This window comes from Danio aesculapii, chromosome 7, assembly GCF_903798145.1.
Source record: "Danio aesculapii chromosome 7, fDanAes4.1, whole genome shotgun sequence".
Taxonomy (NCBI): Eukaryota; Metazoa; Chordata; class Actinopteri; order Cypriniformes; family Danionidae; genus Danio; species Danio aesculapii.
This window is the reverse complement of record NC_079441.1, coordinates 31,882,107-31,894,253: the sequence shown is the minus strand read 5'-3', so window position 1 is coordinate 31,894,253 and position 12,147 is coordinate 31,882,107. Positions and strand designations below refer to the sequence as shown.

At 37.4% G+C, this 12,147-nt stretch overlaps 1 protein-coding gene across 1 annotated transcript in view; it reads right to left on the bottom strand.

The window, feature by feature from the left end:
* Positions 1–9,102, bottom strand: part of coro2ba (coronin, actin binding protein, 2Ba) — a 64,985-nt gene extending 55,883 nt beyond the window's left edge. Inside the window, exon 1 of the mRNA XM_056461646.1 lies at positions 8,931–9,102. Within this exon, the coding sequence (XP_056317621.1) occupies positions 8,931–8,945 (15 nt within the window). The 5' untranslated portion in view covers positions 8,946–9,102. The remainder of the gene's footprint in view (positions 1–8,930) is intronic.
* Positions 9,103–12,147: the final 3,045 nt, after the last annotated feature.

The following is a 12,147-nucleotide window of genomic DNA, read 5'->3' as shown; positions in this document are numbered from 1 at the left end:
TCGTCGTGGTCAACTCCTCTCTTTGTGTCAAGTCCACCCACATACATGTCGAACTAACTGGACTAACTGGTTACAGCGGGAAAGCCATCCATATGGAGGTCAGCGGCCAGCTGGTAAGTGCAAAAATGATCAGTGTCATAACACCCCGTAGCCTTCGTTTTAAAGACGAAATGCAGCCATACGTAATTCTGGCTACATAATTTGCGATGTTTTCAGAATGGGCCTATGTTGTACGCTCCTCTTCGTTTGCACCAGACATTTTCTTATAAACACTCAACATTGTGCGTTTCTTAGTGTGCTCAACAAAGGTGAATAAGCTTGACAAAACAACTATAAAGAACGCTCTGTCCTCAAAACAAAAACAAAAAATTCCAAACTATCCATCAAAACTAATTACGGCAGCTCCAAAAAATTGCATTATAAATTGAGTGTACATAGATTTATTGTCAAATGTATGTAATCTAGATCATGTTTGTCTTCATGAACATAAAAATCAGTAATAATAAACAGTCTAATCTTTTTATGGATAAACTTAGAGGATAAGGAGTGAAATTACAACACATAAGTGACAGGAAACACATTTAAATATAAACGTTGTCAACGAATAAATAAGAGAATTATGACTACATCACTCTTCATAGTGGAAACAAAAATCTAATTTCATTCACTCCATCTTGTGAAATATAGCCTGCATTTCATACAACATGAGTGAAAACAAATTAACCAGCATTTTTAGGAGAGCGTATACCACTGTGCACTTCTGCTGAACAAGCAAATATAAAAGAGCCATTAGTAAGTGGGATCAATGCATAGAGTATGCTGCTGTACTGCATTATAGATAATGAACTTCTATTTCATGTATGAGGAGCATGTTGAAATCCTCTAAGCAGAAGCGTTTGACCCATCTTTATCATTCTGTCATGCTTTAGTTCCTTCCCACACTGTTTGATTTGCGTAGGCTGTAGCATTTCCTACTCTGCTCCAATGTTCCAATGTGGACCTCTTTGGGACGCAAATATTTGATTACAATAATAAGACTGTTTCCAAAACTCACAACATTGAGTTGAGCCATGTTGTTTTCATGGATATGAGTACAATAAAGTCCTGTTTCCACATGATCACAATTGATTAACCATCACGCATTACTGTTTTCATTATTATAATGCATATTAACATGCTTAATAACATCCATTCAAATGCTTGAGCTGTATCCACTTATAATAGAAATGATGAAAATGGAATTTAATACCAGGTGTAAAGAGGCCTAATTCCTTGTGACTGCAGATGCAACTGTGTCTAAGTTACCAAAGATGTCACTGAACAATGTCGAAGTTGACAAAACATAAATCTCAAGGCATGCATCTTAATAACACAATACCTGACAAAAGTCTTGTCATCAATCCCAGTTGTAGAAGCAACAAATAATAACTTGACGTCTAGTTGATCATTTGGAAAAGTGGCAGAAGGTAGATATTTCTGTTGAACTGCATCCCAATCATCCCAAATATTGCAGAAGACCTCTTGGAACCCACATTGACCCATGATTCTCACAGAAATCAGTCAAGTTTGGCGAAGGAAAAATCATGATTTGGGGTAAAATTCAGTATGGGGGCGTGCGAGAGATCTGCAGAGTGGATGGCAACATCAACAGCCTGAGGTATCAAGACATTTGTGCTGCCCATTACATTACAAACCACAGGAGAGGGCAAATTCTTCAGCAGGATAGCGCTCCTTCTCATACTTCAATCTTCACATTAAAGTTCCTGAAAGCAAAGAAGGTCAAGGTTTTCCAGGATTGGCCAGCCCAGTCACCAGCAATGAACATTATTGAGCATGTCTGGGGTAAGATAAAGGGGGGGCAAATGAAGATGAATGCAAAGAATCTTGATGGACTCTGGGACTCAAGAATGCTTTTTTTGCCATCCCAGATGACTTTATTAATTAAGTTATTTGAGTCATTGCAGAGATGTATGGATGAAGTCCTCCAAGCTCATGGGAGTCATAGACAATATTACTTCTTTTTTCACTGAAAGATGACTTTATATTCTGTACTGTTCATTATTTCTGTTAAGTGACAGGACTCAAAGCAAAGTCAGACCGTACTGTCCTAATTAAATAATTAAAAATCAAGGCATGATCATATTTTATTTTGATAAAATAAGCATAATATAGCTGCCTTTGTCTTTCATACAAGCCACTACTGATACCAATTGATGAACTAGAAGTCAAGTTATTATTTATTGTTTCTAAAACTTGGATAGGCAACAAGACTTTTGTCAGGTAATGTATTTTTCCATTTTTTTAAATCAAAGCCTTAGTGTAAGACTGGAAAGAGAGCAAAGACAGACAATGGAAATTACAAGATAGTGTGAACATCACACACTGATGCCCCACAGCTGCTGTTTATCTCTAGTATTTCCCTCTGCATTCACTCAGCAGCCCGGAACAAGAGGAAGCACATCCTCTTCCCAGAGTCTTTACCTCAGGTTCACTACAGCTCTGCAGGAGTTGAGCAGGATATTTATAAATGACATGATCTCCTTTCCTTTTCTACAGAAAGTCCCAGTGAAACTTTCAGTCTCTGTGGAGTTTGAGCAGTTTGTTCTCAGCACATAATATGGGCAGAGGCACTCTCATATCTGGATCAATGAACACACTGTCTTGCACTTTCTCAAGGCTTCAAAAAAAAGTTGAAGGAAAATGCAGGATCTTTTTGAGTTGTTTGTTCATTATTGGAGTTTTTCTGTATAAGCACATTGGACAGCGGGAGGTATGGGTTGCTAAGCTAGCTGTTAAGACTTGGATCAAATGTGACTCTTCTCAGCGTGTGTGCACACGGCCTGCATTAAGGCATAATAGCCAGCAACTTCAGTCCGGATTATAAGATTCCCTCTGAGGACAGAACGAAAACCAAACTCCAATTCAAGCACGTACTTAGGGTTGCCAGGTCTAAGGAACAAAACTACTACAATGGCCAAATGAAAATAGCTCAAAACTAGTCTGTGCAATGACTCTATCATAAATACCAAAATGTAAAATATGTTAGTTCTATGATTAAAATACATCTATTTTGCACAATTTCAACATGTTTTTATCATAAAACAATCCAATACAGAGGAGATCATAGAGTGAATGCTCCAGTATAAAAAACACATCATCCTGTATAGTTGAATCATTATATAGTCCTGTATAGTTGTATCATTAGTATAAAATAGAATAGAAAGTAAATAGTAAATAGAATGGTAGAAAGTAAAATAGTTCAATACAAGCAAGTCAACGACCAGTAAAATAAAAAATAGCCTGTTTTCACATGGAAAACATGGACTTGGCCCTTTATGCCTGACATTTCTTTCTGTTTAATAACATATTCATTTCTCACTATTTTAAAATATTATTTCAGAAATATAACTACTTGCTAATCATTTATGTTAAGCTTTGTGCTATGGTATTAAGATGCTCTAGGGTAAAAATGCTGATTAATAATGAATACTTACTGTTGGTGTGGAACATACCGAAAACATGTCTCAAGCAATCAGCACCAGCATTTTGAAGTTATTCATTTTCATAAACAAAATTTTACAATGGGTTGTTGCTTTTTTTTGTAATTCATCATGCAAGACACCAACATACACTTGTGTAGCATTTGGCCTACATACATTAATTTTTCTGTGAACAAATCTACACCCACTCTCTGCAAGAGCTAAGCTGTGCATATGGAGAACAGTTATGATAATGTGTCTACACCTGTGACTTTATAGTCCTGCCCACGCAAGTCCGATTAGTCACTAAAACACTCCTGTCCGGTGTATTTCTGCACATTTTACATGTGCAATTTTCTTTTTTACATGTGCAAAAGTTCTCTCTTGCTTTTTAAACACACCTGTATGCTTCCTACCATCCTCTCGACCTGCTGACATCTATACATGCAAACCAGCCCACATACTCCAACGATGTGGATGGCCCTTCACACAATCTCACATTAAACACTCTGTGAGCACAAAGCACAATGCTGTTTGCCTGGCTCTGTGTATTGAATATGGAGTAAATATATATGATGGGTCCATTCTATTTACTGGTAATTCGGATGGCTGCTGGCATTTCTGTCAGATTGAATTCTGTCCCAGGCTGAACGAAATGTTAAAACAGAGTCATAAGGGCACATCTGTTGACCTTACACCCTTAGAGACACTATGATCTTTAACTTTTCCACTAGCTTTCCATCTGGAAAGTCCTTGCTCTTTCTTTGCATTTACATATGAAATCGATTCATTTGTTCTTTGCAGATTTCATACCTTCAGGTTATTCTAAGAAGAAGAGGGAGTGACTTGCAAATGGTTGACTATTTTAATGCAGTTTTTGCTTTCTGATTATTATTTACTGAACTATTTTTGGATCAGACTGGTTTACTTTGTTGTCACCAATTTCTTTCTTTCTTTCTTTCTTTCTTTCTTTCTTTCTTTCTCAGAATTTCTTAGAAATTCTCATTTATAAGTGATTTACAAAGCATAAATTGTAATGTGAGGTGGGATGCTGACAACGGAGTGCAGATCTAAATACAGGTTTTGTTAACAGGAAAGGCCAGGCAAGCAATGGTCAACACAGGGGCAATCAGGTACATACAGAGAATCCAGAGTCGTAATCAAATAACAGGTGAGTGGTCAGAAGGCAGGCAGCAGACAGGAATAAACACTAAAACAAAGCGAGGATCAAACATGGCAAGAGAAGGCAAAGGAAATGCATCGTATAGTTCACAAACAGATAAACAAAGCTCAGCAATGAAGTGTGCGTGTGTGCTGTGTATATAGTCAAGTTCTTGTAATCAGTCCATAATGATCCTCCAGCTGTGAGTGTGTGCAATCAGTGGAATCTGGAACAGTGCGTGTGAGCGGTGCACGACTGTAACTTGTAGTCCATGTAATGGCGAATTAGTAGTCCGTTAGCGATATGCGTGTTTACCAGCGATTTGCCTGGATCAAATTTCTGGTGATTGTGACATGAATAGCCCTCACTAGATTAGGTCACAAAACTGAATGAAATTGACTTAATAAAGCATTTATTAACATACAAAGTAACTATATGCGTGGATCATAAGATATATACATGTTAATGTGAATAGTTAATTAATTATTTACTTATGCATCCTGAATGATCTTAAAAACACCAGCTATTCTTATATAAGTAGTTGTAGTTATGAATAATGCAACTTATAATTTGGTAATGAAAAATGAATCAACAAAGTATGAAAATCCCATCAAGCACATTATAAAAGCTTATAAGACAACAGCATAGCTGCATTTATAAACTGCTTACTAACATGTAATAATATAGAGTTAATGCTTAACGAATAATCAATTTTTAACTATTTGCTAATGCTCAATAAAGGATTCATAGTGTAGTTATATTAAAGTGATACCATTAAACCATCATTACAGACCACAATGTGCTCATTCAGGTAAATAGTGAACAGCACAGAGCAGTTTATACAAATTATACCTTTAATACATAAAATTATTGTATACAGCCTGCTTGGTAAAAACTAACTTTTACACTGCTTGTATTAGTCAATGATAATCCTGACTTTTGATGATCTCAGTGCAGGACTGCACTTTTGTGCAAATCTGTAAAATACACAAGTTTTGAGAAATCTAAATAAATATAACATGAAATATTCTGTCTGATTAGTCACTCGTGTGCTAATAAGTAGCTCTACACAGAGTATTGTTTCATATATATTTGTTCAAATTATTTAAAATGAGTTGAAACAACACAATTCTTATTTTTGGGGGGACAAATGAATTGTAATTATGTTTAATCCATTTAAATTTGTAAAAAAAATTGTTAAGTTAACTTTATTACACTAATTTGTGGCAGTGTAAACGGATTGTGTGGAACCCAGAATTTTTTACAGTGCATGTGATTTGTGGACTGATTGTAAAGTGTAATTATAATGCGGTGTTTATCATTTGCTTTACTTATTTGTTTCATTGTTTATCATGTTTTAATTTCTGTTGCTGTGTAAACATCCCAAGCAAGTTTAAAGCATTCAGGTATAAGAAATTTAACTTTTTGTAACTTTAACAAATGTTAATTACATTTAATTTTAGTCAAGACAGTGTTATTATTATACATTTGTTATTATAAATACAAACACTGTTAGACTCCCCAAAACACAAAACAGTATTTTTTCCCTTTTCATCTTTGTTCTACTGTATTTATCTGTATTTTATTTATGAAAATAAGCTCCTCTACAAAATCATCTCAATCATTGTAAAATAAGGAATTCCTTCCAAATAGAGCTGTTTCGGTCATTTGGACAACTTGTAGTCATATAAATCACAGAAAAGCTAAATATTGTAATGTTAGTATTTTCTGATATTGTGTAGCCCAGATAAGAATTTTTTTTTTATTAAAAAGCAAAGCTTGAGAGATTTTCCAGTACACGATTTTTCATCCATTTAATAAAATGCATAATCTTCAATGTTTTTATTTAATTTATTTGAATATTAGTAATTGTTTGGCTATAGTTCCTTACTTATCAGATATTGGCATCTGCAGTGATTTATTATCTAACGCATTGCGCTTATGTGTGACAGGAAGTGACGTACAGCCAGCTGTTTTATAGCCCTGCAGTGAGAGATGTGTCCTGTCCTGTTCATGACAGTCTGGGTGTGTGACCGTTTCAGTCCCGAGAGTCTGAGAGGAAATCCTGCTGCACAGCTGTGTGGTCCAATGCTAGTCTGTATGTGCTCTCACACTCTCTGTCTCTCACTGTCTGACACTGAGTGCTGTTCTGCTCACTCAGCGCACACACACACACACACACACACACACACACACGCACACACACACACACACACACGCGCACACACACACACACACACACACACACACACACACACACACACACACACACACACACACACACACACTCTTCAAGGTCATTTAGTGTAACACGGTATCCATCACTCCACCCTCCACTCAACATCTCAACCTTCAGAGCAAAACACACATACACAGACACTACTTCTTACACAGTCAGCATCTGCATCATGCGGGTTATTCAGATGGGAATAACTGCAACACATATCTCTGCGTGAACACTGGATTACTAAATGTTTATGTCACTGATTTAAGTAAGATAATCATAACCTAAATGACCAGATTAAATTTCTAACAATCTAAATATCTAAATAATAATGACGATAATATAATTGGAACATGATACATTTATAAACAGTGGGTAAAATAGTAATGAACGTGTGATTTTTCTTAGTAAACATATTTAAAGGTGCATTTGATTAGGATTTTTCACTGGATTTCTGTAAAAACCAAACTAATTCATACATATAAAGAATTTAGAAATGAAGTTATGTGTAATAAAATGAGATGACACAGGAAAATAGTACTGAACACATGAAGGAAGGAAGGTGTAAAAAAGCATGGAAAGCCAAGACAGCAGCTGAAATCTCAGTATTTAGGAAGCATCTCTGCCTCTTGTCAGTGTACATGGATACTGTCTGGTTCAATCGCAACATTTGCAGTACCAGAATGCTGAAGATGAAACCAGGGTGGACATTTCAGCAAGAGAATGATTCCAAACATAGCCAAGGGAACTCTCAACTAGTTTCAGAAAAGAAAACAAAGCTGCTAGAATGGCCCAGACAATCACCTGAACTTAGACCAAAAGAAAATACGAACATTTCAGAGTTTATTGAAGAGATCCACAGAGCAGTCAAGATTTTTAGACTATGTTATAGTCTGGGAGCAAATCACACCTAAACAATGCATGAATGTTCTACACAAGTGGCATCTTAAAGCTATCAATAGCCAAAAAAAGCCTTTTATTTAATTTTTCACACAACACACAATTTAAGAAATAGGTATTGCTAGAGTAAATCAGATTTTCTGACTAATTTGTCTTTTTAATAACATTTTTGTTGAAATATTATTCCACAAAAGTATTAAGTAGCATATTATGTTACACTTGATCAGCATATTAGAATGATTTATGAACTATCTAGTGAATGTATATAGAGAAATAATGATAAATAAAATAAATAATATTTACTCTGTGCAACATTTGAGTTAGGCCTGGCTATGATTCCAGCTTTTTCAGACTTTGACAACAATCTTTTGTTTGTGTACTGCTTAAACAATGCTTTCATAAAGTCAAAAAGGTTTTTCCGCAACTCTTAATGAATTAAATTCATGTAACCAGCAGCTCATGACAAGATTTAATCAGAGACAGAGCACAAATCAACCCTAAACAAACATGTTGACAAACATGTAAACAACCTCAATAAAGACAAAATTACTTCAGCCTGATCCACATTCATACAGTACTTCCAGCTAATTTGAGCTACTTTTTGACCCTCATTGTGATTTCAATGCCATAAAGTGGCCCACTTGACTTAAATTCACCCCATATCTCTGGCCTCCCTCTTCTCGTCTTCTTCCCTTTCTCTTTCCTCCTTATAATCTGTCAAGCATATAAGTTTGTGACATGCACAGTCTCTCCTCAGCAAAAAAAGTACAGCTCAGGCTTTATGCAGGACAGCACTGGATTAAGAGCTCCACTTGGTAATCAGTCTGCTAAAGCTAAACACACACAGACACTCACACACTCACACACACAAACATGTCTCACCCAGCCAAGACCCACTGCCCTACTGCGGGACAGCCACTCGCATATTTAACACACACAGACATCCAATCAAACAAATACACATAGAAGTTTGTATCATGCACTTATATAGTAAGATGCCCCTGCTTGGACACTAAGACACATGCACACACACACACAGACACACACTCCACCTGTCCGGCACTGCAGCACACATTACAGTCACAGATTCAGCAGAACATCCCACTGCAGTGCAGCCCGAACCCAGCAGCCCCTCCCAGCCTCACGCGCTTCAGCACACGCTTACCTTTGTGACAGTCATGCAGAGAACAGTGCAGAAGAGTCAGTCTCTGATCCTGAAATGCTGACAGAAACAGCAGGACAGACACACAGAGAGAAGGAGCCACTGAGCGTGTGCAGCCTGAAGCTTCTACGACAGCAGAGTGAGCTTGTGAAACAGAGAGAGAGAGAGAGAGGGAGGGTCTGGTCGCTGTCTCTCTTTAAGTATCTGAGCCTATCAGTGGCGCAGCAGCCGTGGTCCTGTATAGTCTGGATACTGCAGTGAAGTAAGCTCTGCACGCTGCTGCTACTACTGCTCTCTCTCTCTCTCTCTCTCTCTCTCTCAGTCTGTCAATCTGATTACTGCAAGTGCTAATGAAGCTTACTGAATGTCCACAGCATCACTCTGTTTATACGTCATACTCTCACTTTCTGTTTACAACATATGACCAAACTCAAACCATTCACTGCTGTTCACTCCTAAAAGTGTACTACTAAAAGGGTATTTTCTGCGCTGACAAAAAAGTCATGGCAACAAATGTTTGTATGTAATTTTAACTTGACTATTTTAGTCAGTTTTACTAATGTAAGTTAGAAAAATTTACAGCAAAACAATTTACAGCAGTATGATTTTTTTTTTACTGTGTGTACACTCTTAAGTGTTCTTTATTGGAATTGTTGGTTCCACAAAGAGCCTTTAACATCCCTGGAACCTTTTCATTCCACAAAATCTTTTTTCCTTCAGCCAAACATGGGCTTCAAAAGCTCTATATGGAAATTGGATTTCTGACAAACTATTAATTGCTTATAAAGATTATTATCTGAACGTCAGTCTGTTTACATCATACACTTACTTACTGTTTCATTCATTCATTCATTTTCTTTTTGGGCTAGTCCCTCTATTAATCTGGGGTCGCCACCGCGGAATGAACCGCCAACTTATCCAACACATGTTTTATGCAGCGGATGCCCTTCCAGCTGCAACCCATCACTGGAAAACATTCACACACACACACAATTTAGCTTACCCAATTTACCTATACAATCTTTGGACTTGTGGGGGAAACCAGAGCACCCGGAGGAAACCCACGCCAACGCGGGGAGACCATGCAAACTCCACACAGAAATTCTGACTGACCAAGCTGAGGCTCGAACCAACGACCTTCTTGCTGTAAGGCGACAACATTACCCACTGCGCCACCACGTCACCCCCACTTTCTGTTTATATCATATAATCAAACTCTTGCTCCCATTGTAGTATTTTTTTATTTACCACTATAAACCCTTGGTACCGTCTTGCATTGAACGTTTGTCATCGATGGAATCTTTTCATTCCATGAGTTGTTCTTTGTTGTGGAAAAAGTTATTTCATTTAAAAGTTTTTTCACAATATAAAAAAAATGCTTTTAAATTAACTAAGAAAATTATTCTTTTGGGGATGAAATGGTGGCACAGTGGTTAGCACTGTCGCCTCACAGCAAGAAGGTCGCTGGTTCATGTCCCATCTGGGTCAGTCTCCATTTCTGTGTGGAGTTTGCATGTTCTCCCTAAGATCGCGTTTCCTCCAGGTGCTCCGGTTTCCCTCACAAGTCCAAAGACATGCGCTATAGATGAATTGAATAAACTAAATTGGCCGTAGTGTATGTGTGTGATGGATGTGTATGAAACATCCAGGGTATATGAATGTTTCCCAGTACTGGGTTGCAGCTGGCCTCTGCTATGTAAAACATATGCTGGATAATTTGGCGGTTCATTCCGCTGTGGCGACCCCAGATTAATAAAGGGACTAAGCAGAAGGAAAATGAATGATTGAATTATTCTTTATTTAACTCAAACTCTATGAAAATCCTCTTTTTGTTTTTCTGGTCAGCTTTATTTTTAAGATTGTAACTTGTTTGCTGTAATCAAAATTCAGAAAATGAGCAAAAGACTGAAAGCTCAAAAACTAAAGTCCACTGTTGTGTTTCAGTAATAATAATGCTCAGTAGTATTTGGGGATATTTAGTACTATTAAAGCCAAGAGTGAGAGAGAATATAACACCTTATCAAATGCATCAATTTTATCAAACTTCTTTATTCTAGTGAAATTTGAAAGAAGTAGAAAAACAAACATTTTAGTGTGATTTGATTTTTGCTAGAGCTCCAGGACTGAGAAAGCATGGTTGAGGGTAATTTTTATGTTCTACTGCCCTCTTGTGGGCCACAGCAATATTACATTACTCTTTACAGACATTGAACAATAGTTTGAGTAGTTGATGAATAGTTCACCCAGACATTAAAAGTCTCTTGTTATTTCCTGAATTATTTCTTATCTATTTCTGTGGAAACAATCAAATTAATTTGGGGTCGCCACAGTAGAATGAACCGCCAACTTATCCAGCATAAGTTTTACGCAGCGGATGCCCTTCCAGCTGCAACACATAACCGACAAACACCCATACACTCTCATTCACACACATACACGATGGACAATTTTAGCTTACCCAATTCACCTGTACCGCATGTCTTTGGACTTGTGGGAGAATTCGAAGCACCTGGCAGGAAACCCACACGAACACTGCGAGAATATGCAAACTCCACACAGAAATACCAACTGACCCAGCTAAGGCTCCAACCAGTGACCTTTTTTCGGGAGGTGACAGCACTACCTACTGCATCACCGCATCGCCAAGTCATATCCAACATGGAGTATAGGAATGATTATTTTTGGTTGAACTTGCCCTTTAAAAAGTGTTTTTCACAGCAGATAATCAGCAGTAGTCATATTGATTGATTGATGTCTCTCCTCACAACAGCTGTATTATATTGTGATAAATACAGCAAACAAGAGAAATATTTCGAAATGTTACAATAACGGTTTTCTATTTGTATGGATGTTAAAATGTAAATTAAATGATAGTAAAGCATTCATTACTCCAGTGATCAGCCTCCCTAGATCCTTCAGAAACTATTTTACATTTACAATTGGCAGACACTTCTATTTAACTTACAAGTGTAATGTGCGGGCCCAGGATGGTGTTGTTTGCAGTCCAGGAGGATGTCTCTTAGCTCCTCTAGGAAAGTGCGGAGACATTGGGTGTTTTAAGACCCAAGAACAGCATGCCGGTGGACAAGCCCCTCTGAGTCCATGGCCGCACAAAGAGTAATATTATCCCCCTGTTGGCCATGAAGCTCAATGATGGCTCTTTGGCCAATGATGTTACCACCTCTTTGCCTTCTTTCTGCAGGTTAAAGCCAACCTCATC